The following is a 24,320-nucleotide window of genomic DNA, read 5'->3' as shown; positions in this document are numbered from 1 at the left end:
GAGAAGTGGAAGAAAAGTAATTAGCTGAATCCAGTGTTTCATGGAAAGGACGGAGGTAGCTAGATCCATCCATCTGCCCCGCGGGCACAGCCCGGCTGGTGGGCCTGACTCTCATCTGCTGCCTGAGGTGCCATCTCTACTCTTAGGCAAGGCTAGGTGGGCACTGCCCATGTTGGTCTCTTCCTCACCATTTCTATGCTTTTACTACTGACCAACCCTCCAGAAGACAGACATGTTTCTCCTTAGCAGTTAATACATCCAGTCAGGTTTTACTCAAGTCTGATAGACCAGGAAGCCTTACATATCTCTGCTCTGATCCATGACCCTGATATTTCTCTCTTGAGGAGCTGCCTTTTAACAAACTGTTTAGCATATTTTTGTTATCAGGGGAGGGGAATGCGTCACTGCAGACCCTAAGAAATGGTGACAATCTCACAGAAGGACTAGGTCCAGGAGTATTACAGTATTCGGGGAAGGCTTTGTGAAGAAAGATGAACTCGAGTTGGCTTTTGAAGGCTCACGGGACTTCCACCAGCAGAGTGAAATAAAGGAATTTCAAGTGGGCAAAGTCACCAACAAAAGTAGGAATGGGCATGGTCTGACTAGGGGATGGTGAGGGGCTGCTTTGGCTGAAATGGAGGGTTGCCATGACAGATGGCAATATAGATATAGATATAGATATATATAGATAGATAGATATAGATATAGATATATAATAAGCATATGTATATTTGAATAAATATATTGAATATATATTCAATTCATACATAATTGAATAAAAGGTAAACAGGCAAGCTCCAGGAATAGGCAACTGTAATTATGACACGCTCTGAGTAGCCTGATGCAGGATTTTAGCTGCAGGGTTTTAACTGAACCTGTTTACACAATGCCTTGCGAAGTGGAGGAGAGAGCTGTAGGCACATCTAATTAATCAACAAGATGACACTTTTATCTCTAAGCCATGCCCTTTCTTCCAAGATGACTGATAGCTCCATGAGGGTGAAGACTATTTCTCTCTCATCATTTTAGCCAACGAGGAAAGAAATCAGTGGTAGTAGGAGGATGACTGGTGAGTGCATCGAATCGACATCATTTTTTTGAGTTGAAGAAATTTTACTATCATGTCAACTGTGGCCTTCTTAGACCTAATGTCTCAGAACAAGCTAATGGCTTGTTATCTTGGTTACAATCCACAGATGTCTCCCGGCAGTGGGGTTCCTTTTAAAATCCCTGGAATATACTTTGCAATAAAAGGACAAAGCATATCTCAGTCCTCCAGACTGAAGAGGGATATCACGTCGTGATAGGTGGGAAAGTGGCTTTGATTTTCAGTTTGTGGGTTCTGAATCTACTGTAAAGAAGGAATATAGTCTGGGAATCGGAATTAATTGTTGTCCTTACCTCAATGAGACAGAACACTATGATCAAAATCATCACTACTACAGTCACAGATATTGCCAAGATGAGTTTGTTGTTATAGCCATAGCCTGGAACTTCTTTTGTGAGCTAAAAAAAAGGGAAAGAACAATTTTTTTAGAAAACAGAGATAGGATGAAAGTTAACTATTCTTTAACGACTCTAAAACCCCATTCTTTCCGATGAATCGCTTATAGGTTCTTAAGGAATATACCAAATCTAATGTGATATGTAATCTTAATCATTAGCATTTTCTTCAAGACTTGATGTATCTTGTATGTTAGGTCCTCTTTTTGTCTCCTCTGGGAACAGCGGCACTGTTTCCTAAATGAGCAAAGTGGCAGATCACTGCCTTAGCCAAAATTATGTGGCCAAGACAAGACCCGGACTAGGAGCCCCCGGTCCTTGTGCTTGGGTCCATGTCCTAAACCACCTAAATGTCGAGACCCCACATTTGGGGATTTATCCTCACCTCCCTTGACTCCTGCTCTCTCTGTTCACTCTGGACTTCTGTGCTCTCATTGATATAATTCTCATTTTTCCATAGGTCCGTATCCCACTCTGCCTTGGACACCTTTACTTCTTGCTGCTCGCTGAGAAGCTTCATCAGGAGGCCTGTTCTGGAGATGAGCTTGGCACAGGCCAGCTGCACCTGGGTCTCAGAGCAGTCCATTTTCAAAGTCCGGATAACATGAGAAATGAGCCTTCTCACATCATTGCTGGGGATGAGGGACTGTAGCTGCTGGTTTAACTGAATTTCAAACAGATCACCCGAGGACGAGAGCTTTGACACAGTGAAGCCTGTGGCTTTTGGGGGCAAGCCAGTGCCCGCATTGTGGTATTCCCGTTGTGTATCATTGGTTTGTTTAACGGTCGGCATAGAGTTGTCTGCAGTAACAGTAGAATTAGCAGTGGAAAGATTCTTACGGTCTGTGAATTCAGGGAGGGTTTGTTCTGGCATAGTAGTGTTTCCTGTAGAAATATTTTCTTCAGAAACATTTTGAGCAGTAGTGTTCTCTACAGTAGTGTTTTCTCTGTAAGTTCCTGAAGGAGCAAATAATTCTGGAAAAGGATTTTTCTGAGGACTCAGTTCTCCCGGAGATGAAAAATCCTCTCGTGAAGGGGAATTTATGAGGCTCCTGACTGCAGAGGATGGAGGCCTCTTTGCAAGCAGCTGTCTATTACTGAGTGAACTTTCCTTTCTGGACTTTCGATTCAGTTTGGCCTTGGGTGTTCTGTGGACCACACGGGAGCGACTTTTATGAAAGCGGTGTGTCTTTCTGGGGAGTGAGGCTGGTCTGAAAGCCTTCATATTTCTAACTCTAGCATTTGCATCTTCTAAAACAAAAATGGTGTACGTTAAGTCTTTTGATTCTTTTTTCACGTCAGGTGGGGATTTTGGAGCGGGGGTGGCAGAAGGCCTGCCCAAAGAGTATTGCTTCAGGAAAGAAGAGACCGCTGCCTTGTGCTCATCTACGAACGAAGGCTCTGTATTGAAGGAGCTTCCCACTGATTTGCTGGGCCTGTGCGCCACGGGAAGCTCCCCTGGGGATGGTCTCCTGAGCCTTCTTTCCTTGGGAGCGGGGGTGGCAGAAGGCCTGTCCAAAAAGTATTGCTTCATGAGAGAAGAGACCGCTGCCTTGTGCTCATCTATGAACGAAGGCTCTGTATTGAAGGAGCTTCCCACTGATTTGCTGGGCCTGTGCGCCACGGGAAGCTCCCCTGGGGATGGTGTCCTGAGCCTTCTTTCCTTGGGAGCGGGGGTGGCAGAAGGCCTGTCCAAAAAGTATTGCTTCATGAGAGAAGAGACCGCTGCCTTGTGCTCATCTATGAACGAAGGCTCTGTATTGAAGGAGCTTCCCACTGATTTGCTGGGCCTGTGCGCCACGGGAAGCTCCCCTGGGGATGGTGTCCTGAGCCTTCTTTCCTTGGGAGCGGGGGTGGCAGAAGGCCTGTCCAAAAAGTATTGCTTCATGAGAGAAGAGACCGCTGCCTTGTGCTCATCTATGAACGAAGGCTCTGTATTGAAGGAGCTTCCCACTGATTTGCTGGGCCTGTGCGCCACGGGAAGCTCCCCTGGGGATGGTGTCCTGAGCCTTCTTTCCTTGGGAGCGGGGGTGGCAGAAGGCCTGTCCAAAAAGTATTGCTTCATGAGAGAAGAGACCGCTGCCTTGTGCTCATCTATGAACGAAGGCTCTGTATTGAAGGAGCTTCCCACTGATTTGCTGGGCCTGTGCGCCACGGGAAGCTCCCCTGGGGATGGTGTCCTGAGCCTTCTTTCCTTGGGAGCGGGGGTGGCAGAAGGCCTGTCCAAAAAGTATTGCTTCATGAGAGAAGAGACCGCTGCCTTGTGCTCATCTATGAACGAAGGCTCTGTATTGAAGGAGCTTCCCACTGATTTGCTGGGCCTGTGCGCCACGGGAAGCTCCCCTGGGGATGGTGTCCTGAGCCTTCTTTCCTTGGGAGCGGGGGTGGCAGAAGGCCTGTCCAAAAAGTATTGCTTCATGAGAGAAGAGACCGCTGCCTTGTGCTCATCTATGAACGAAGGCTCTGTATTGAAGGAGCTTCCCACTGATTTGCTGGGCCTGTGCGCCACGGGAAGCTCCCCTGGGGATGGTGTCCTGAGCCTTCTTTCCTTGGGAGCGGGGGTGGCAGAAGGCCTGTCCAAAAAGTATTGCTTCATGAGAGAAGAGACCGCTGCCTTGTGCTCATCTATGAACGAAGGCTCTGTATTGAAGGAGCTTCCCACTGATTTGCTGGGCCTGTGCGCCACGGGAAGCTCCCCTGGGGATGGTGTCCTGAGCCTTCTTTCCTTGGGAGCGGGGGTGGCAGAAGGCCTGTCCAAAAAGTATTGCTTCATGAGAGAAGAGACCGCTGCCTTGTGCTCATCTATGAACGAAGGCTCTGTATTGAAGGAGCTTCCCACTGATTTGCTGGGCCTGTGCGCCACGGGAAGCTCCCCTGGGGATGGTGTCCTGAGCCTTCTTTCCTTGGGAGCGGGGGTGGCAGAAGGCCTGTCCAAAAAGTATTGCTTCATGAGAGAAGAGACCGCTGCCTTGTGCTCATCTATGAACGAAGGCTCTGTATTGAAGGAGCTTCCCACTGATTTGCTGGGCCTGTGCGCCACGGGAAGCTCCCCTGGGGATGGTGTCCTGAGCCTTCTTTCCTTGGCCATGTTCTCCACAGATGGCTGGGCGCTCTGTTTCCTCTGGATGTTCTGACGTCTCAGTTCTTTTAAGTGCCTTTTCCGTATGCCCTTTGGGCCCTTGATGACCTTGTTCACTCTCAGGAACTTTTTCCCCACACTCTCAACCTCGTCTAGGCTCTTCTCCTGCGGTTGGGCAGTTTCCAATTTCTTTGGAAAGATTTGACGTTTAAACTTGGGACCTAAAAGGCTGGAATGTATAAGCATGGCCATTTTTTCTTTCTTTTTCACGTCATCAATTTTTTCCTGAATTTCTGCATCTAACAAATTTTCCAGAAAGTAGAGTTTTCTCAGTTTATCCTTGTAAGTTGAATTGTTGGATCCAGGTTTAAGAGAAGGGTCCCCTGTGTCGTTCATCGAGTGACCCACGGGCTTGTCTCCCTCTTGCACATTTGAAAACAGAAGTTTAATGAACGGTAACAGCGTCGATTCTACGTCTTCTAGATTGCCCTCCGAGAAATAAGGCAATATGTAATTCAGTGCACTAATGACATCACTTTCGTCATTGAAGTCTAGCTGCTCATTCATAAAGGCTGACAAACTGACACGATCTATGTCTGAGGACGCCTTCTCTGGCTCAATAGTCAGCTCCGTGCTGGCGCTCTTCTTTCGAGCTGTCAATACCTTCATGAATGATCCTTCTGCCTTCCTTAGGTATACTTCCTGATCTGTCGAAGAAGAAGAAGAGATGAGTTTTGATAATGAAAGACTGACAGCACAGCTCTTTGTCAATGCACAGTCATACGTCCCAGTCAAGCAAATTAAGAATCAGCAAATACTCGAGCGCCATTTAGAGAGGAGACGAACTCAAACTTGGACCCACGATTGGCAACAACAAAAGGACAAAAAGATGTGTTTTGAAAAAGTAGCTATTTCCTCAGAACATTCCACAGTGTGAATAAGTATATTTAGAGTTATTCCATTGGTCCCTAAGGGCCGATTGCCCAGGCCTCAAGAAAAGCCAAGGCCGGAAGATACTCGGCTAAACTGTGTGCAGCTCTAGTGCGACTCCTGGCATTCACATACCCCACCCTGTCCTGCTTCGGGGGCAGAGGGAGCGCGAGTCTTCCTCCTTCTACGTCTTCAGTGGGCTTGAGTTCTTGCTACCATCACATATGCCCGGGACAACACCCGTCACCAGCAGGTCCTCATCTGGACACGCCCTCTCCGCCCACCCACCAATTCTTTTGCTTGGTCCCTGCTCCCATATATCGCACCTCCCGTAACATAAGCTCTAGACAGAAAAAACTAAACACAAGACCCGCTAAGTCCACCCTGGTTCTTTGCTTAAATTTGGGCAGAGATGTGGGGTATAGGTTAAGAGATTTTCCAGCTATGAGAGAGATGCCACTGTGGGGCGTTCAAAAAAATCAACGGAATGATACTTGAGGTTTTAAAATGCAGAAGGGATAAAGAAACTTTGGTCAAATGCCTACTTTGCTTTCATTTCCTTTCATTTCCAGATTTCTAGCTTTACTGAGAGAACCATCCAGAGCTTCCAACTACATGAAGGTCAAGCGTACAGCTTGTGTACACTGAACAGCACTGTGCAGCTGGGTTTTTCCAGAAGAATTAAAAGTATTTTTAGTGGTGCTGGTGAGAGTCGGAGGAGGAGGTGATAAAGGTCACGAGAGAGGAGGAGCAGCGGGCTGGCGGAGCGCCCAAAACGGGAGAGGAGACTCGAGTGCTAGGCTAAGGCACCTCTGATCTCATTTTTCCTCGCCTGTCAAAGGAGATAAAAAAAAAAATGCCTATTCTGCCCACCTCTAAGGGAGAAGGGAGTAAGATAAGTGGTAAAACACTGTTTTGGAAAATAAGCAACACCACTTATAGAAGTAGCAACGTGTAATTTATGCTGTGCCCTAGACCATTGACAGGGACCCATATTCAAGCTATCCAGGTGCAAAAGCACATTTTGGAAGTCACCAAGTTAGTGCCAATAAAACCTAAGAACAGAAAAATACCTAAAAGCACCCGTGTTTTGGATAGAAAAGCTTAAGATTCAGAACAAGAGTTGGACAGCCCAAGGATAGAAGAGCCCTCTCATCCGTTAGAACGGTTGGGTAGCAGCTTCTGGTTAGGGCACAGAAACACAGAGGCTCCAAATAAAACTTTTTCAGAAATCAGCATCACTTGTACTCTTACACACTTATAAAAACAACAAAATAAACAAAAAGGTATCTCCACCTGTCCTATAAGACAAAGGGCACCTGAGACCTAACGCACGTAAAATCAGCTTATAAGCTGTGATGCACTATGTGAACAGGTTTTCATTTGGGGGTAGTTGACTTAATAATGTAACTGAGAATCTGACTTTTAACAAAGGAATAGTTCTTAGAAATTTAGGGATCTGAACTCTGAATGAGTAAAAATAATGCAATGACATCATTAGTTTAAAAATTTACCATTGTTAGGGTGCCTGGGTGGCCCAGTCAGTTAAGCATCCCTTTGGCTCAGGTCATGATATCACAGTTCAGCCCCGCATGGGGCTTGCTGCTGTCAGTGTAGAGCTTGCTTCGGATTCTCTGTCCCCCTCACTCACTCTCTGCCCCCTCCCAGCTCACGCACGTGAATGCTCTCTCTCTCAAAAATGAATAAACATTAAAAAAAATTATCATTGTTGATTAAAAATAAAAGTTAAACCACAAATAAAATAAAAATTTACAAATTTATCATCAGGCAATTAGGACTTACCACAACGTGTGCCATTTGTCAGACATGCACTGTCACAATGTAGCTTGACGGTCTTACAGACAACCTCAATAGTATTTTTAAATTGGCAGAGACAGCAGGCCATACGGCTAGGTAAAATCCTATAAATGGAAACACAGACAATTAAATTAGTGGTAAAGGAGTTACTCGAGTAGGTAGAAGAGGCGGGCCAAAGTCATCACAGGGCTTTGCAAAAAGGAATTCTTGAGGCACATGGCCTGGATGGTTGGGTAGGGACCAGTTGGCCAACTGCTGCTCTTGAATATTATAAATACACAGATAGAAGGACAGAGGTGCCCAACGGAAAGGTAAGGATGACATGGGGTATGGTACCCTTAGAATGAGATAGAGATTAGAACTGGGTGACACTGATCAGTAGTTTAATACACAGGTAACTCCTTCCAAGCCAAAAGTCTCACTTCGGGTTGAGAGCACACAGAAAGAGGGTAGACTTCTAAGAGTTTGAATAAATCTGAAATATGGCCCATACTGAGGATAAAAAGCAATCAACTTTGGCTCAGGTCATAATCTCGTGGTTCATGGGTTTGAGCCCCACATCAGGCTCTGTGCTGAGAGCTCGGAGCCTGGAACCTGCTTCAGATTTAACTTCCTCTCTCTCTACCCCTTCCCTGATCACTCTCTGTGTCTTAAAAATAAATAAATGTTAATTTTTTTTTTTAAAAAGCAATCAATCAAAAACTAATCCATAATCTACACAAATGCTACAATTAGCAGACAAGGACATTTAAAAAAGTTATTATAACAGTATTTCATATATGGAAAAAACCCCATGCCTCTCCTTAACTCAATGAATTGTGCAACAACTTCAAGTGGCCTAATATATGTATACTTAGAGTCCACGAAGGAGAGGAGATATAAAAAAAATTTGAAAAACTAATAGCCCCCACATTTCCAAATAAGTAAACCCTATAAACTCACAAATCCAGCAAGGTCAATGAAATCTGAGCACAACATGGATTAAACTACATGTTTAGTTTAATCCATTAAACACGGATAAAACTACACCACGGCACATGATAATCAAACTGGTCAAAGCCAGTGATAAAGAGCAAATCTTAAAAGCAGCCAAAGGAACAAAACCACACATGACACACAGAGCAACAAAGATATAACAATGACAACATATTTCTTGTTGGAAATAATGTAAGCCAGAACTCGGTGGGGCAACATCTTTCAGGCAGTGAAAAGGAGAGGGGGACCAAATAGCCATCAAGCTAGAATTCTATACCCAAATCTTTCAAAAATAAAAGCAAGATAGACTATCTGAGACATACAAGAGCTGGAAGAATTCATCATTAGCAGGCTTACACTGTAGAAATGCCAAAGGAAGTATTTTTTTAAATGTTTATTTGAGAGACAGAGAGAGAGGGCACGTGCAGTATGCGTGTGCAAGGGGGAAAGAGCACTGAGGAGACAGAGAATCCCAAGCAAAGCCCAACGCGGGACTTGAGCTCACAAACTGTGAGATTATGACCTGAGCCAAAATCAAGAGTTGGATGCTTAACTGACTGAGCCACCCAGGTGCCCCTAAAGAAAGTATTTTTAAGCAGAAGGAAAAGGATAGCAGACGGAAATGTGGATCCACACAAAGGAATGAAGAACATTAGAACTGGTAACTATATAGGTTATGATTTCACTTCACTATATGTATGTATATCATTTCACTATATGATTTCACTTATATGTAGAATCTCAGAAAAAAGCAAACAAACAAGGGGTGCCTGGATGGGCTAAGTCAATGAAGCATCCTACTCTTGATTTCGGCTCAGGATCTCAGGGTCGTGAGATCGAGCCCTGTGTCAGGCTCCACGCTCAGCATGGATTAGATTAAGATTCTCTTAAGATATTCTCTCTCTCTCTCTCTCTCTCTCTCTCTCTCTCTCCTCTGCCCCTCTCCCCAACTTGTACACTCTGTCTCTAAAATTAAAAAAAAAAACAAACACCAAAAACCATAAGATACCTAGGAATAAACCTAATCAAAGAGGTAAAAGATCTGTATGCTGAAAACAATAGAACGCTTATGAAAATAAATTGAAGAAGACAGAAAGAAATGGAAAAACATCCCATGCTCAAGGATTGGAAGAACAAATATTGTTAAAATGTCTATACTACTCAAAGCAAACTACACATTCAATTCAATCCCTATCAAACACCAGTATTTTTCACAGAGCGAGAACAAACAATTCTAAAAGTTGTATGGAACAAGAAAAGACCCCGAATTATAATGTTGGGAAAAAACAAACAAACAAAGCTGGAGGCATCATGATTCTGGACTTCAAACTGTATTACAAAGCTGGAATCATCAAGACAGTGTGGTACTGCACAAAAACAGACACATAGATCAATAGAATAGAATAGAGAACCGAGAAATGGAGCCACAAATATATGGTCAACTAATCTTCGATAAAGCAGAATATCCAATGGAAAAAAGATAGTCTTCGCAATAAATGGTGTTGGGAAAACTGGACCGTAACGTGCAGAAGAATGAAACTAAACCACTTTTTTACACCATACACAAAAATAAATTCAAAATGGATGAAAGACCTAAATGTGAGACGGGAAACCATCAAAATCCTAGAGGAGAACACAGGCAGAAACCTCTTTGATCTCAGCTAAAGCAACTTCTTACTAGAGACACGTCTCCAGAGGCAAGGGAAACAAAAGTACAAATGAACTACTGAGGAGTGCCTGGGTGGCTTAGCGGGTTGAATGCCTGACTCTTGGTGTTGGCTCAGGTCGTGATCTCAGGGTCGTGGATTGAACCCCGCATCAGGATTCTCTCTCCACTTGAGATTCTCTCTCTCCCTCTCTCTCTGCTCCCCCCCATGTATACATGTATGTGTGTGTCCATGTTCTTAATTAATTAATTAATTAATTAATAGGGGCCCCTGGGTGGCTCAGTTGGTTAAGTATCTGACTTGGCTCAGATCATGATCTTACAGTTCGTGAGTCTGAGCCCCGTGTCAGGCTCTGTGCTGACAGCTTGGAGCCTGGAGCCTGTTTCAGATGCTGTGTCTCCCTCTCTCTCTCTGCCCCTCCCCTGCTTGCACTCTGTCTCTCTCTCTCAAAAATAAACGTAAACAAACAAACAAACAAACATTTTTTTAAATGAATTATTGGGACCTCATCAAGATAAAAACCTTCTGGGGCACCTGGGTGTCTCAGTCGGTTAAGCTTCTGACTTCAGCTCAGGTCATAATCTCACGGTTTGTGAGTTCGAGTTCCGCATCGACTCTCTGTTGACAGTGCGGAGCCTGCTCAGATCCTCTGTCTCCCTCACTCTCTGCCCCTACCCCACTCTTGTGCTCTCTCTCTCAAAAACAAACATCCATTAAAAAAAGATAAAAAGCTGTACAGCAAAGGAAACAATCAACAAAATTAAAAGGCAACTGATGAAATGGGAGAACATATTTGCAAATGACATAATCTGATAAAGGGCTAGTATCCAAAATATATAAAGGACTCAACACCCAAAAAATCAAATACATAATCCAGTTAAGAAAAGGGCAGAAGACATGAATAGACAGTTTTTCAAAGAAGACATCCGGAAGGCTAACAGACACATGAAAAGATGCTCAATATCACTCATCATCAAGGAAATACAAATCAAAATCACAATGAGATACCACCTCACATGTGTCAGAATGGCTAAAATTAATAACTCAGGAAACAACAGATGTGGAGAAAGGGGAACCCTTCTGCACTGCTGGTGGGAATGCAAACTGCTGTAGCCACTCTGGAAAACAGTATGGAGGTTTTTAAAAAGTTAAGAATAGAACTACCCTACAACCCAGCAATTGTACTACTAGGCATTTAACCAAAGGGTACAAAAATGCTGATTTGAAGGGGCATGTGCACCCAATGTTTATAGCAGCACTATCAACAATAGCCAAAGTATGGAAAGAGCCCAAATGTCCATTGATGGATGAATGGATGAAAGATGCGGTATATATATACAATGGAGTATTACTTGGCAATCAAAAAGAATGAAATCTTGCCGTTTGCAACTACATGGATGGAACTGGAGGGTATTACGCTAAGTGAAATTAGTCAGTGAAAGACAAAAATCCTATCACTTCACTCATATGAGGACTTTAAGAGACAAAACAGATGAACATAGGGAAGGGAAACAAAAATAATATAAGAACAGGGAGGGGGACAAAACAGAAGAGACTCATAAATATGGAAAACAAACTGAGGGTTACTGGAGGGGTTGTGGGAGGGGGGATGGGCTAAATGGGTAAGGGGCACTAAGGACTCTACTCCTGAAATCATTGTTGCACTATATGCTAACTAATTTGGATGCAAATTTTAAAAAATAAAAAATAAAACAAGGTAAAAAATAAACAAAAAATAAACAAAAAACCAAATGAATGAATAAACAACAACAAAAAAGAGAAAACACTTGTAAATATGGAGAACAAACTGGGGATATGGACAAAATGAGTGAAAAGGGTTAAGAGGTACCAACTTGCAGTTATAAAATAAATAAGTCACCAGATGAAAAGTACAGCATAGGGAATATAGTCAATAATACTGTAATATACTTATTGTGGTGAGCATTTCATAATGTATATAATTGATCACTGTGTTGTGAGCATTTCATAATGTATATAAAAGATCACTGTGTTGTACACCTGAAACTAATTTAATATTACATGATCTATATATACTTCAATAAAAGAGATAATTGAGGGGCACCCAGGTGGCTCAGTCAGTTAAGCATCTGACTTCAGCTCAGGTCATGATCTCATAGTCTGTGATTTCAGGCCCCACATCAGGCTCTGTGTCTACAGCTCAGAGCCTGGAGCCTGCTTCAGATTCTGTGTCTCCCTCTCTCTCTGCTCCTCCCCCACTTGCACTCTGTCTCTCTCAAAAATACAAAAATAAAAAAAGATAACTGACTATTTAAACAAAAAAAATAATATGGTGTGCTAAAAGTAAAATGTATGAAAACAATAGCACAAAGGTCAGGAGGGGAACAATGGAAGTACACTATTTATTGTAAGGTTCTTATACTATTCATGAAATCATATAATATCATTTGAAGATAGACTGTGATAAGTTAAACATGAACACTACAAACCATTAAACAGCTACTAAAATAACAAAACCTGAGTTGTAACTATTTATCCCCCCACCAAAAAATAATAAAACGTACTAAATCAACCCAAGAGCAGGAAGAAGAAGAAAAAGAAAAAGAAAAGAAACAAAGAACAGATGGGATACATAGAAAAGAGTAGACAGTAGCTTTAAATGTAAGCATATAAATAATTACATTAAATATAAATGGTATAATCACCTAATTAAAAGATAGAGTTGTCATACTGGATAAAAAAGCAAAAGCCAACTATATGCTGTCTATAAGATTCATCTTCAATACAAAGATATAAGTAGGTTAAAAATATGGAAGAAATTATGCTTTGCTAACACTAATCAAACGAAACCTTGAGTGGCTATATTTACTATAGGACAAAGTCAATTTCAAAGCAAAGATATTACCAGGGATAAATGAGGTTATTCCATTGTGATAGAAATGTCAACTATTAGAAAAGACATAACTTAAAAATTTATGTATCTGATAATAGAACTTCCAAATATATTAAGGAGAATAGGAAAGAGAGACACATAAGCACTCAATTATAGTTGGAGATTTCAATATCCCTCTCTCAATAATTGACAGAAAAAATATATAGAAAATGAGTAATGATACATCAGACTTGAAAAATACTACCAACCTACTTGACCTAGTTGACATTTATAGAATACTCCACACCAAATCAGCAGACTACATATTTTCTTTCAAGTGGACACATAATATTTATCAAAATAGGCCATATTCTCATCTATCACCAGAATTCATTGGCTATAAAACAAGCCTCAATAAATTTAAAAGGATTTCAGTCATCCAACATATTGTTCTGTGACCACAATGGAATTAAATAACAAATTAACAGATCTGTAAAATCTCCAAATATTTAGAAACTAACCAACACACTCCTAAGTAACCCTATTGGTCAAATAAGTCAAAATGGATATTAGAAACTATTTTGTACCAACTGAAACTGAAAACACAACATGTCAACATGTGGGATGTTGCTCATATAGTATTCATCTTCTCCAGTGTCCACTTTTAAGAAACTAGAAAAAGAAAAGGAAATTCATCACTGAGTAAGGAGAGAAAATGGAATGATAAAGATCAAAGCAGAAATTTCTGAAAAGGAAAACAAAAATAGAGAAGTCACTGTAATGAAAAGGCACTTTTTAGAGAAGATAAGTAAAACTGATAAACTTCTGGCCAGATTTATCAAGAAAAGACAAGAGAAGACACAAATTATCAATATCAAAAATGAGAGGAATGACATCACTACAATTCTACAGATACTAAAAGGATAATAAGGGATTATTATAAAATACTTTATGTCAATAACTTCAAGATGAAATAGATTCCCTGAAAGACATGAACTACTCAAAAAAATAAAGTATGTAATTTAAGTAGCACTATTACAAAAATAAAATCTGTAGTTTAACACTTTCTCACAAAGAAAGCTTCAAGCCCACATGGCTTCACTGGTGAATTCTAGCAAACATTTAAGGAAAAAATAATGCCAATTCTGCACAAACTGTACTAGAGAATTGAAGAGAGGGGAATACTTCCCAACTCAATTTTAAGGCCAACATTCACCTTATGAAAAATAGATAAAGACATTAGAAGAAAGGATAGATAGAAGATCTCATATACTGCTGGCTGCAATGCAAAATGGTACATCCACTTTAGAAAACAGGTAAGCAGTTTCTTAAAAAGTTAAATATACACTCAGCATATGATGTAGCAATCCTGCCATTAGGTATTTTACCACCTGCCCCCCTCCCCCAATGAAAACATATGCTCACACGAAGACCTGCATGTAAGTGTTTTAAGCAACTTTATTCATAAAGGCCAAAAAGCTAGAAACAACTCAAATGCCCATTAACTGATGAATGCATAAACAAACTGGTATATCCTCACAACTGCAATACGACTCGGCAATAAAAAGGAAATGAACTACTGACATGTGCAAAAACATGGATGAGTCTCTGGGGTGCCTGGGTGGCTCAGTCAGATAAGTGACCGACTTTGGCTCAGGCCATGATCTCATGTTCCGCAGGTTCATGCCCTGTATTGGGCTCTGTGCTGACAGAGCCTGGAGCCTGCTTCGGGTTCTGTGTCTCTCTCTCTCTCTCTCTGCCCCTCTCCTGCTTATGCTCTCTGTTTCTCAAAAATAAATAAACGTTAAAAAAGTTAAAAAAAAAACAAACATGGATGAATCTCAAAAGGATTATGCTGAAAGGAACCAATCACAGAAGACTGCATACTGTATGATTTCATTTATTTATTTTTTTTAATGTTCATTTATTTTTGAGAGAGAGAGAGAGAGATGGAGTGCAAATGGGGAAGGGGTAGAGAGACAGGGAGACACAGAATCCGAAGCAGGCTCCAGGCTCTGAGCTGTCAGGACAGAGTCCGATGCAGGGCTTGAACTCACAGACCGCGAGATCATGACCTGAGCTGAAGTCGGACGCTTAACTGCCTGAGCCACCCAGGTGCCCCTTGTATGATTTCATTTATAAGACACTGTAGAAAAGGCAAAACTATAGGGACAAAAATTAGGTTGGTGGTTGCCAGGGCTGGTGGTGAGAAAAGGGGATTGGCTGCAAAGGCACATAGGGGCCTTTTGGGGTGACAGAAACGTTCTACGTCTCAAATGTGGTGGTGGTTACATAACTACACGTTTGTCAAAACTCATCAAACTGTATGCTTAAAAAGAGTAAATTTTATACCTCAATAAATCTGACTTAAGAAAACAATAAAACAAATCTAAGTAAACAACTAAGTGAAAATACACATAAGAAAAATCAACTTACAGTGTTTCCAATTCAACGGTCATCATGAGGATGCTCTCAACTGTTGTAAGTGACACCTGTGTTGATCCCATGTCTCTGAAGGAGAAAGCCCAAACATGCGTGATTTGAACCCAAGGATAAAAATTCTGTACCTAAAAAGATACTTAGCAACATGTGATTACTTCAATTCTGGCTTCTTTGTCAAGTCAGCTCAAGAGTTTTCTTGCTATGGACAATAATTTCAGAAAGCTCCCAATGAAGACATTTTATGTGCATCATCAAATTAATCACCTTGGTGCTCAACAGTACAATCCTTTTTACTCTTATCCTCATTTTCATTCTCAATTGCATCCACCTCTCTTGATTAGTCTTTTTTTCTTTTAATATACACCTTACTCCACTTTCCACTTTGAGATAAATGGTATTTCTACCTACATCTACAAGTCCCATGTCTGTTATGTGTTCTTCCATACTACTCCTTCCTCTGCAGGCTATCTTGCCCACATACGTTTTTTCTTTGCTAATAATGCTTATTTCAATAACCCAGTTAAAATTTAAATTACGACTTTTTAACCGAAACGCAAAATACTTAATCTTTTGATGACAACAAAAACGATCAGAAATCATCTCATGAGCCATGAGATTGTTGCAATACTTACAAATATTTTAATGCTGGCAACTTAAAAAGATAGGAATCTTCAACAGTTGACAGAGGGTTACGACTGATAATTCTGAAAAATGCAATGGAATTAAAATTATCTGCATTTCCAGTAATGACTACCATGAAAGTTTATGTTCATTTTGGGGGTATGGAACTGGAAGGTGAAAACTAATCATTTTCTGCCTTTGCCTATAAATCACCCTTAGATTCTGTAAAGCACTCTTCCTTTGGGAACTACCCAGCTCTCTGGACGATAAAGTGGAGAACAGAAAGAGGAAAAAAAAAATTTTTTTTTTTTTACGTGGACAGCAAAGCAAAGATATGCCAAAGAACTTTTTGGGCTGAAAATCCTAGAAGTGACTATGCTGGTAGGAAGCCCAGGCTCTGTAGGAAATACTGTTTCTAGTGTCCTCTGTAATTCTAGGTGCTTTTCCTTTATCTCTAGAAATGTAAAAAATTCCACAGTTTAAAACACCCGGTTAAAGACAAAAATAGGACCAATTCCTCAGTTTGGGGGCCAAAGACAAAGGGATTAATCTAAGAGGAAATGGTGAAAGCTATACCCCCACCATGTGTATTCTCCTATGACAGCCTTTGTTAGGTGGCATATGATCCCGTTTCCTTATCCATCTCCTGGACTGCCAGCTCCTTGAGGGCAGGGACCATACTCTATTGTCATTTTTGTCCCTGTGCCTGACAGAGTGCTTGTTATTTACTAGTTACTTAGTGAAGGCTTGTTGAATAAATAACTTTTTGTCACTGCTTGACACAAGTTTTTATTCCAAAATGCCGAGTAGATTTTCTTCTCAGTTCTTTACAGCAAAAATAAAGTGAAGGAAACAGGAAGAAAGAAAAGAAAATCTGCCTTTAGGTTGACTCTGCTCAAGAATCATCACTGTACTTTTGCAAAATTATAAGGATAATCATCACAACCAATACTATTGAGCCATAGGGCATCTGTGATCAGCATTTCACATTTAAACCTCACAATAACCTTATGTGATAGATACATCATTACCCCATTTTACAAGTGAGGAAACTGAAGTACAGAGAGGTTGTATAATTTGTCCCAGTTTGTCAAGCCAGTCAAGAAGCAGAGCTGGAATCTGAACTCAGTTCTGACTCCAAAGCCTGTATTTAACTTGTATGAAAAAAAAAGGGGGTTTAAAATAGCCGTTACCTTAAACTTAACTTTGAGAGCATTAAATATAGAAACACTTTGCTGAACTTCATCTCTCCATCTGGGAGAGCTTCTCTAAGAATTACATTTTCTATTTTTATTCCTTTCCTCTAATCATCTCCCATGATTAAGTATTTAATTAGCCTGTGATCATTGAGACTTTAGAGATTTCATTTTTTATTTTTGTATTCTATTTTTTGAGAGAGAGAGTACAAGAGTATGAGTGAAGGAGAGGCAGAGGAAGAGAGAGAGAGAGAATCCCAAGCAGGCTCCATGCCCAGTGCAGAGCCTGACATGGGGCTTGATCCCATGACCGCAAGATCATGACCTGAGCCGAAATCAAGAGTCAGGCAGTTAACTGAGCCACCCAGGTGCCCTGAGACTTTAGACATTTTAAAGCCCTGTTACAGGTGAATCAGTGAAAATGAGAAAGGAAGGACGTCTGAAAATTCATCCTTCCGTAAAAGCAACAACAACAACAAAAAACTAGCAAAAATGGTCAAAATCAACTTTCTCAGAACTTTGGAAATTTTAACCAATGGGCTTGCAGCAACCCGGAGAGCATTTATTAAAGAAAAAATTACTAATTTCTATGAGAACAGTGAGCTCTGTTGTTTTAACTTGTCCTCAACCTCTGCTCTCCATCGTGATGGTAGCCTTAAAAATTGCCCACATCCCAGGGGAACAGAATGGAGCTCAAGTTCCTTAAAGCCTCATTCCCAAGGAACAAACTGTCATTGTTTTACCTGTCTAGTGGGGTCCCTAAAAAACTTCACTTGAAAGCCTTGCCCTTGACCTCACTGAGAACTGCACAGTGCTAAAATAGCCTCTTCCCAAGGGGCATTTTTTGAAAACAATTATAGATAAATGTTTTAATCTGGCAGCTATGTGAGGCAATTGATAACAAGACAAAAAATAGCCTAAACAAAAAGCCTAAAAGGAAAAAGCTGAGAAATGAGATGTCCATAGGGACTTTGAAATGCTCCAACATCTTCCTGGGTAACTAGAAGACCACAAGACATATTCCTGGGAATGTAGAAAAAAAACCTTAGCACTAATAAATGAGTTCAGCAAGGTTACAGGACACAAGATCAATATGTAAAAATTAGCTTTATTTCTATACATCAGCAATGACTATTCCAAAAATAAAATTAGAAAAACAATTCCATGTATAACAGTACTCAAAAGAACAAAATACTTAGGAAAACATTTAACCAAAGAAGTGCAAGAATCACACTAAAAACCACAAAACGTTGTTGAAAGAAATTAAAGAAGATTGAAATAAGTGTAAAGATATGCCATGTTCACGGACCAGAAGAAAATATTGGTAAAATGGCACTATACCCCAAATTGAACTGTGGTTTCAGTATAATCCCTATCCAAACCCCAACTGACTTCTTTCCAAAAATTGGCAAGCTAATTCTAAAATCTGTATGTCAATTCAAGGGACCGAGAATAGCCAAAATGATCTTTTTAAAAAAAAAAAAAAAGTTTATCTATTCATTTTGAGAGACAGCGAGCATACACACCCGTGCAGAAGAGCAAACATGAGCGAGTGTGAGTGGGGAATTCCCAAGTGTGAGCAGGGGAGGGGCAGAGGGAGAAGGAGAGGGAGCATCCCAAGCAGGCTCCATGCTGTCAGTGCAGATTGCAACACGGGGTTCCATCTCACAAACCATGAGGTCATGACCTGAGCTGAAATCAAGAGCCGGCCACTTAACCAACTGAGCTACCCGGGTGCTCCAAAACGATTTTGACACAGAACAACACAATGGGAAGACTCACACGCCCTGGTTTCAAAACCTACTTCGAAACTACAGTAATCACGGTGTGGTACTGGCAAAAGAACAGACATGTAAGTTGATGGAACAGAACTGACAGTCCAGGAACAAATCCTCACATTTATGGCCCACTGATTTTCAACAAGGGTGCCAACACCATTCAACGTGGGAAGACTAGTCTTTTCAAATGATGCTGGGACAACCGTATATCCCCATACCAAATAATGTAGTTGGATTCCTACACTTCACACCATATATAAATTTTAACTCAAAATGAGTCAAAGACCTAGAAGGAAGAGCTCAAGCTATAAAACTCTCAGGAGAGAAATCTTTATGACCTTGGATTTAGGCGACGGTTTCTTAGACATGACACAAAAAGCACAACAAACCAAAGGAAAAATAGATAAACTGGACTTTATTTAAAAATAAAAAAACAACCCAAAACTATCATATGTCTGATACAAGTCTAGTATCCAGAACATCCAGAATATATAAAGAACTCTTAAAACTCAGTGAAAAGACAAATAATCAAATGTTTAAATGGGTAAAGGATTTGAAGAGACATTTCGCCAAAGAAAATACATGAATGGCCAATAAGCACATGAAAAGATGCTCAATGTCTTAGGTCATTAGGGAAATATAAATCAAAGCTACAATGAGATAGTACTCTACACTCACTAAGATGGCTATGATCGAACAGAGAGACAATGATAAGTGGTAGCAAGATTTGGGGAAACCAGAATCTTCATACATTGGTGGGAATGTAAAATGGTGTAGTCACTGTGGAAAACAGTTCGGCAGTTCCTCAAAAGGGTTAAATATAGAGTTACTACATGACCCAGCAATTCCACTCTTAGGTATGTACCCAAGAGAATTAAAAACATATGACCACACAAAAACTTGTACATGAATACTCATAGCAGCATTATTCACAATAGCCAAAAAGTCAAAATAATCCAAATGTCCAATAACTCACGAATGGATGAACAAAATGTGACTGGAGCACCTGGGTGGCTCAGTCGGTTAAGCATCTGACTTTGGCTCAGGTCGTCATCTCACAGTTCATGAGTTCGAGCTCTACATCAGGCTCTGTGGTTTTGGATCCTCTGTCCCCCTCTCTCTCTGCCCCTTCCCCGCTTGTGTGTGCGCTCTCTTTCAAAAATAAATAAACATTAAAAAAAGGAATGAAGTACTGAAACATGCTACAACCGGATAAATCTTGAAGCCAACAAGCCATGTGAAAGAAACTAGACACACATTTCTATGAAATGTCCAGAATAGGCAAATCCATAGGGGCAGAAGGTAAATTAGTTGTTGCCAGGGGCCTGGGAGGAGGGGGGAATGGGGAGTAAAGGCTGATGGGTATGGTATTTCTTTCGAGGGGGGCAATGACAATGTTCTGGAATTAGCAGTGATTATTGTCTATCAAAGTATACCATTGGACTATATACTTTATAATGTTGCATATTCTATTATGCGGACTATATCTCAATTTGAAGAAAAAAAAAAAAGAACCATGTTGTGATAAATAGAGAACCAGTTGCCAGAAGATCAAACATGTTAGTAGGTGGAGAAAAGGGGAGCGAAGATTCAAACTCTTCCACAACGGAGGTCAGAGGGAGTTAGCGGTGCGGCTGGGAGCCATGCATTTTTGTTCTTGCCTTGGAAACTCCCCTATTCTTCCTATTCCAGCCCCTTCTTCTACGTTTTTTCAGGCCCATTAACATGTCGGGTTTGTGTAACACTAGTTAATATCCAGTCAGACGATGTTATGAAGAGAAAGAACGTGAGTGTCACATGTCTGGTTAAACACAGTTCCTCAACCTTGAGGCTCCGAATGTCCTTTGGCTTTGAAAAAATAAAAATGGCATTAATACCTACAAGCTTACTGGCGGGCTCTGTGCAAGTAACCTCTTCCACGTGTGTGTCTTCCCCTGCCCACTTCTCCCCCCCCCCCCCCGCCCCGCCCCCCTGGCTCCCTATTAAGAAAGACTATGAAGAATTATGCAGCCAAAACAATTTAGTAGTTTGTTATCCTTCCCCCAACTATCTCAGTGCTCTACCCCCACTGTCCCCCCCTCTTTCCTGGTAGCTCACCCATGGCCTTATACCCATCGGCTCGGTGCTTCCTCTTACCCAGGCAGCCCTCCTGCTGAGATGAATGCCCTGTGTTTATCTGTAGTGAAAACAAAATACAGGCCACTCCAAGTTATCCTATCTCCTCCTGTCTTTAGTGCCGCCTTCTCTTCATGGAGCTATTGTGCCTGAGCCAAGGGGAGAATGAGAACTGACCCGACAGGTTACATCTGCTGGACCGACAGCAATTGTCTTTCCACAGACTGCGATACGAACGAACGGTGGACGCTGCACTAGACATCATCTCCATTTCCGTTCAATTCCCTCATTTTACAGATAAAACGTGTGCTGACTCAGTCTATTGGCTTTTGGATATTCGTGGGCTTATCTTTATGGGAGTAAAACATAACAACAGTTATCCTCAAAGACTGTCTCATAATCAAAGTTGAAGAAATACTGTTCTAGATATTTTTTTGTTTTTTAAAAAACTCTATCTTATTTGAAGAGGAAAACTCAAGTATTTTTGCAAAAGCTTTCCGTTGCAGAGCAACGGGACAGACTAAAGGTAGCTCACAAAATAAGGGAACATTTCTTACGTGTTATTTTTTTTTTCTCCAAATTCTTCTACAGAGGTCCAGACAGATGGGCTACGTTTCCTTTCTATTAACTGAGGAGACAGAGAAGACTTGAGGACTGAAGCTTGTCACCACTGTCCTGAATGTACTGAAATCCTAACAGCTTTAGCTGAAAAAATGTCCAAAGCAGGCAGTGAAAATACATTTCAAATAGGACAGACTCCAAACTCTCTATGCTGGAATCCCAAGGCATGGAGGGAAAACTGGCTCCTTGGAGGAAAGCAGTTGAAGAAATAAGTAGAGTGATCTAGACCCTATTCCAGTATGTTTGAAGTACTTGGGGATAGAATAACCCCTTTCCTTTATTCATCTACATAGGTTCATGAGCCATGAGAACATGACTCCCCATGCGAAGCTCCTCAATACAAGACATCTAACGGCATCACGTAGATCCTCTCTCAGGGGTTGGGCGGGGGGAGGGGCGAAGCCTAAAGAATCTGAAATGGTGAGCCCATGTTTTAATTCAAGTTCTGAGAACAGCCTTGAAGAGGAGTTTCTGGCAGTGAGGAACAGCCCAAGAAGCAAGGGCCCCGGAATCAGGCAGACCTAGGTCTGAATTCTGGCTGTCACTTCCTGGTGAAGGGACTTAAGTAACGAACGTCTCCGAGTCTTTTTAGCAGCATTTACCTCATAAGGCAATTTGAGGATTAAAGGAAAGAGCATGTGCAAAGCACCTAGCATAAGGCTGGGCACAGAGTGGGTGCCTAGCAGTGACGATGTGATATTTGCACCAGGCGGTGAGCAGGAAGCCTGGGGATGCCCATAGGTGGCATGGCCAGGAGCTCCCGAAGCATAGGGAAAAGGAGCTCCCTGCTCGAAAGGTCCTATTCCAGTGAGAAGCTGACTCCAAGGGACGACGCCCAAAAGGCCGGTTGTCATTCAGGTCCTACCTAGTGCCAGGGAATGCGGAATTGTATTACTCGCGAAGCTTCTTAAGTGGTTCTGTCACTTATTGACAGTGTGAACCTAGGCAAGTCTCCCGATGTCTCTGAGTTTCAACTTCCTCATCCCCGAAATGAGGATGATACTACCTGTATCACAAGAGTTGCTGGAAAAACGAAAATGAAGTGCCGTGTGAGGGGCCACATCCGGAGCATTTCCCACGTGCCAAGCTCTATTCTAAGAGTTTAAGACACACTGTCTTACTTGCAGCACAAGCGAAAGGTCTCAGCGTAGTGCCGGAGCGCAGTAAATACCTAACAGAGGTAGGTATTAAAGAAATGATATGGGGCAGAGGAGCAACTACCATGCTTCCCAGAGAAAGAAGATGCCTTGGCATATACGTGGGAAGAATCAGATGCAGCTGGGAGAAGAAAAGTAACAGTTGGGTATGACTATCGCAAAGCTTCTGAACTACCACACACGGAAAATAATAAAAGTTACCCTAAATCACCCCAAAAGGACAGCCCTGAGTTGTCATCTTCATCCTTAACGTTGATGCCTTTCTGAATCTGAGAAGAAGCTGTCAGGATTTCCAGTACATACCAAAAAGCGATGACAATATCCTGAAGTGTGTCAACTTGTGTGGGCACGCAGCCGTCTAAAAGGAAGCAGATGGCGGTTGACTGGGGGAGCGTTAGGGCGTCTCTGTGACTGCGGCTCGACTTTGCCTTCAGAGGGTGGCCACACCTACCTCAACGATATTCTCAACAATAATTCAAAAGGGGTAAGGCTTAGATTTTCCTTATTCTCCCTTAGAGCTTATGTTCTTGGCACAATACTGATGCGCCACAGACGAGCCAGCATGTGAATGTGCTCTATCCCGATAAGGTACAGCCTTTCTACATCGTAGAGTCCTTCGGCTTCTAAACTCATGGAGCTCGTACTGTTAGAAGCAATGAAGTGAATTTTTTAAAATAAGCCATCGGTCTGCACCTGTGTAGGTGAATGAAGGAGAAGCACTTTAAAGTCAGGAAAAAAAAAGTATACTTAACATTTAGGATTATCAACCACTGTTGGTTTTCCATAATATATTTCATTCCTGATTTCATCTGAAAGAAATAGGATTATTACTACCATTCAAAAAGTGGTACCTTATTAATAAACTCTTGGCATGGCTTTGAGGTGGATTTCAGATTCAAAATAGACTTTACCACACCGCTAACGTGTTCACTCAGTGTTTATCAATAACTTAAGAGGCTTCATTCAAAAAACTTACTGAGATAGAATTACCTGAAACCCAGGGGTGAATCGAGGCCTTGTAGGGTCTGGACCTCATCTACTTTGGGAAATCCTGCCTCATCAAAACATGCAAAATTATGCGTACAGGAACTGCGAGGGTCCCTCCCAAGACTTCGGAAGGGGCCTATGTAAGTGAGAAGACCTGAAGTTTAAGCTTCAGTCAGTTCAAGATAAATCCACCTCAGCTGGGGCCCAAAAGGTTTACAAACTTATTTAATGCTGGAGAAAATATTGTTTCAACTTATAAACACCCCAGTAATTAAGTCACATAGGTAATAACGTGACTGAATTCACGGGATGGCATCTCCCTTGCGCATGCTCTCTTTCTCTCAGAATAAATAAACGTTAAAAAGAAAAAAGAAAAGAAAAGTTTGGCCCCAAACAAGGAGCCCAACCTCCAATACACACTTACTGTACTGTGATAATTTTTTGGAAGTTAACTGTGAATTCGTTTTAGTAGTACAGCTCTATTCAAACCACATTGAAAGGGCGGGCCTACGCCGGCTGACTCCATCTTGTTCTGTGTCCTTCACCTTGACCACACCTCCTCCCCTTGAGTAACCCCCCC

At 41.6% G+C, this 24,320-nt stretch overlaps 1 protein-coding gene and 3 long non-coding RNA genes across 6 annotated transcripts in view; 2 read left to right on the top strand and 2 right to left on the bottom strand.

The window, feature by feature from the left end:
* LOC122212774 (leucine-rich repeat-containing protein 37A2-like) overlaps window positions 1-24,320 on the bottom strand; it is a 158,731-nt gene that overhangs the window by 4,962 nt on the left and 129,449 nt on the right. Inside the window, exons 5-11 of the mRNA XM_042926742.1 lie at window positions 15,898-15,969; window positions 15,260-15,334; window positions 7,316-7,434; window positions 5,012-5,289; window positions 4,544-4,744; window positions 1,889-2,956; window positions 1,402-1,506 (exon numbers count right to left, since the gene is read on the bottom strand). Of these exons, the coding sequence (XP_042782676.1) occupies window positions 1,402-1,506; window positions 1,889-2,956; window positions 4,544-4,744; window positions 5,012-5,289; window positions 7,316-7,434; window positions 15,260-15,334; window positions 15,898-15,969 (1,918 nt within the window). The remainder of the gene's footprint in view (window positions 1-1,401; window positions 1,507-1,888; window positions 2,957-4,543; window positions 4,745-5,011; window positions 5,290-7,315; window positions 7,435-15,259; window positions 15,335-15,897; window positions 15,970-24,320) is intronic.
* The window catches only part of LOC122212778, a 152,277-nt gene that overhangs the window by 20,325 nt on the left and 107,632 nt on the right, over window positions 1-24,320 (top strand). Inside the window, exon 5 of one of the 2 annotated variants that reach the window (XR_006199300.1) lies at window positions 6,085-6,747. The exons of the other annotated variant lie outside the window; for it this stretch is intronic. This is a non-coding gene — a long non-coding RNA (uncharacterized LOC122212778). Of the gene's footprint in view, window positions 1-6,084; window positions 6,748-24,320 lie in introns of those variants that run through there. 2 annotated transcript variants of the gene reach the window in all.
* On the top strand, window positions 8,840-21,295 carry LOC122212782. The gene is made up of 2 exons (XR_006199308.1): window positions 8,840-8,966; window positions 21,095-21,295. It is a non-coding gene; the product is annotated as an uncharacterized LOC122212782 (long non-coding RNA).
* Window positions 20,522-24,309, bottom strand: LOC122212780. 2 transcript variants are annotated; one of them, XR_006199304.1, is made up of 4 exons: window positions 24,165-24,309; window positions 23,057-23,446; window positions 20,958-21,036; window positions 20,522-20,708 (listed from the first exon to the last, which is right to left on the bottom strand). It is a non-coding gene; the product is annotated as an uncharacterized LOC122212780 (long non-coding RNA). The 2 variants fall into 2 exon arrangements; XR_006199306.1 differs by having other exon boundaries at window positions 20,997-21,036.

The sequence above is a fragment of the Panthera leo genome (assembly GCF_018350215.1).
Source record: "Panthera leo isolate Ple1 chromosome E1 unlocalized genomic scaffold, P.leo_Ple1_pat1.1 chrE1_random_Un_scaffold_50, whole genome shotgun sequence".
Taxonomy (NCBI): Eukaryota; Metazoa; Chordata; class Mammalia; order Carnivora; family Felidae; genus Panthera; species Panthera leo.
The sequence above is the reverse complement of the archived record's forward strand: the minus strand, read 5'-3'. Positions and strand labels throughout refer to the sequence as shown.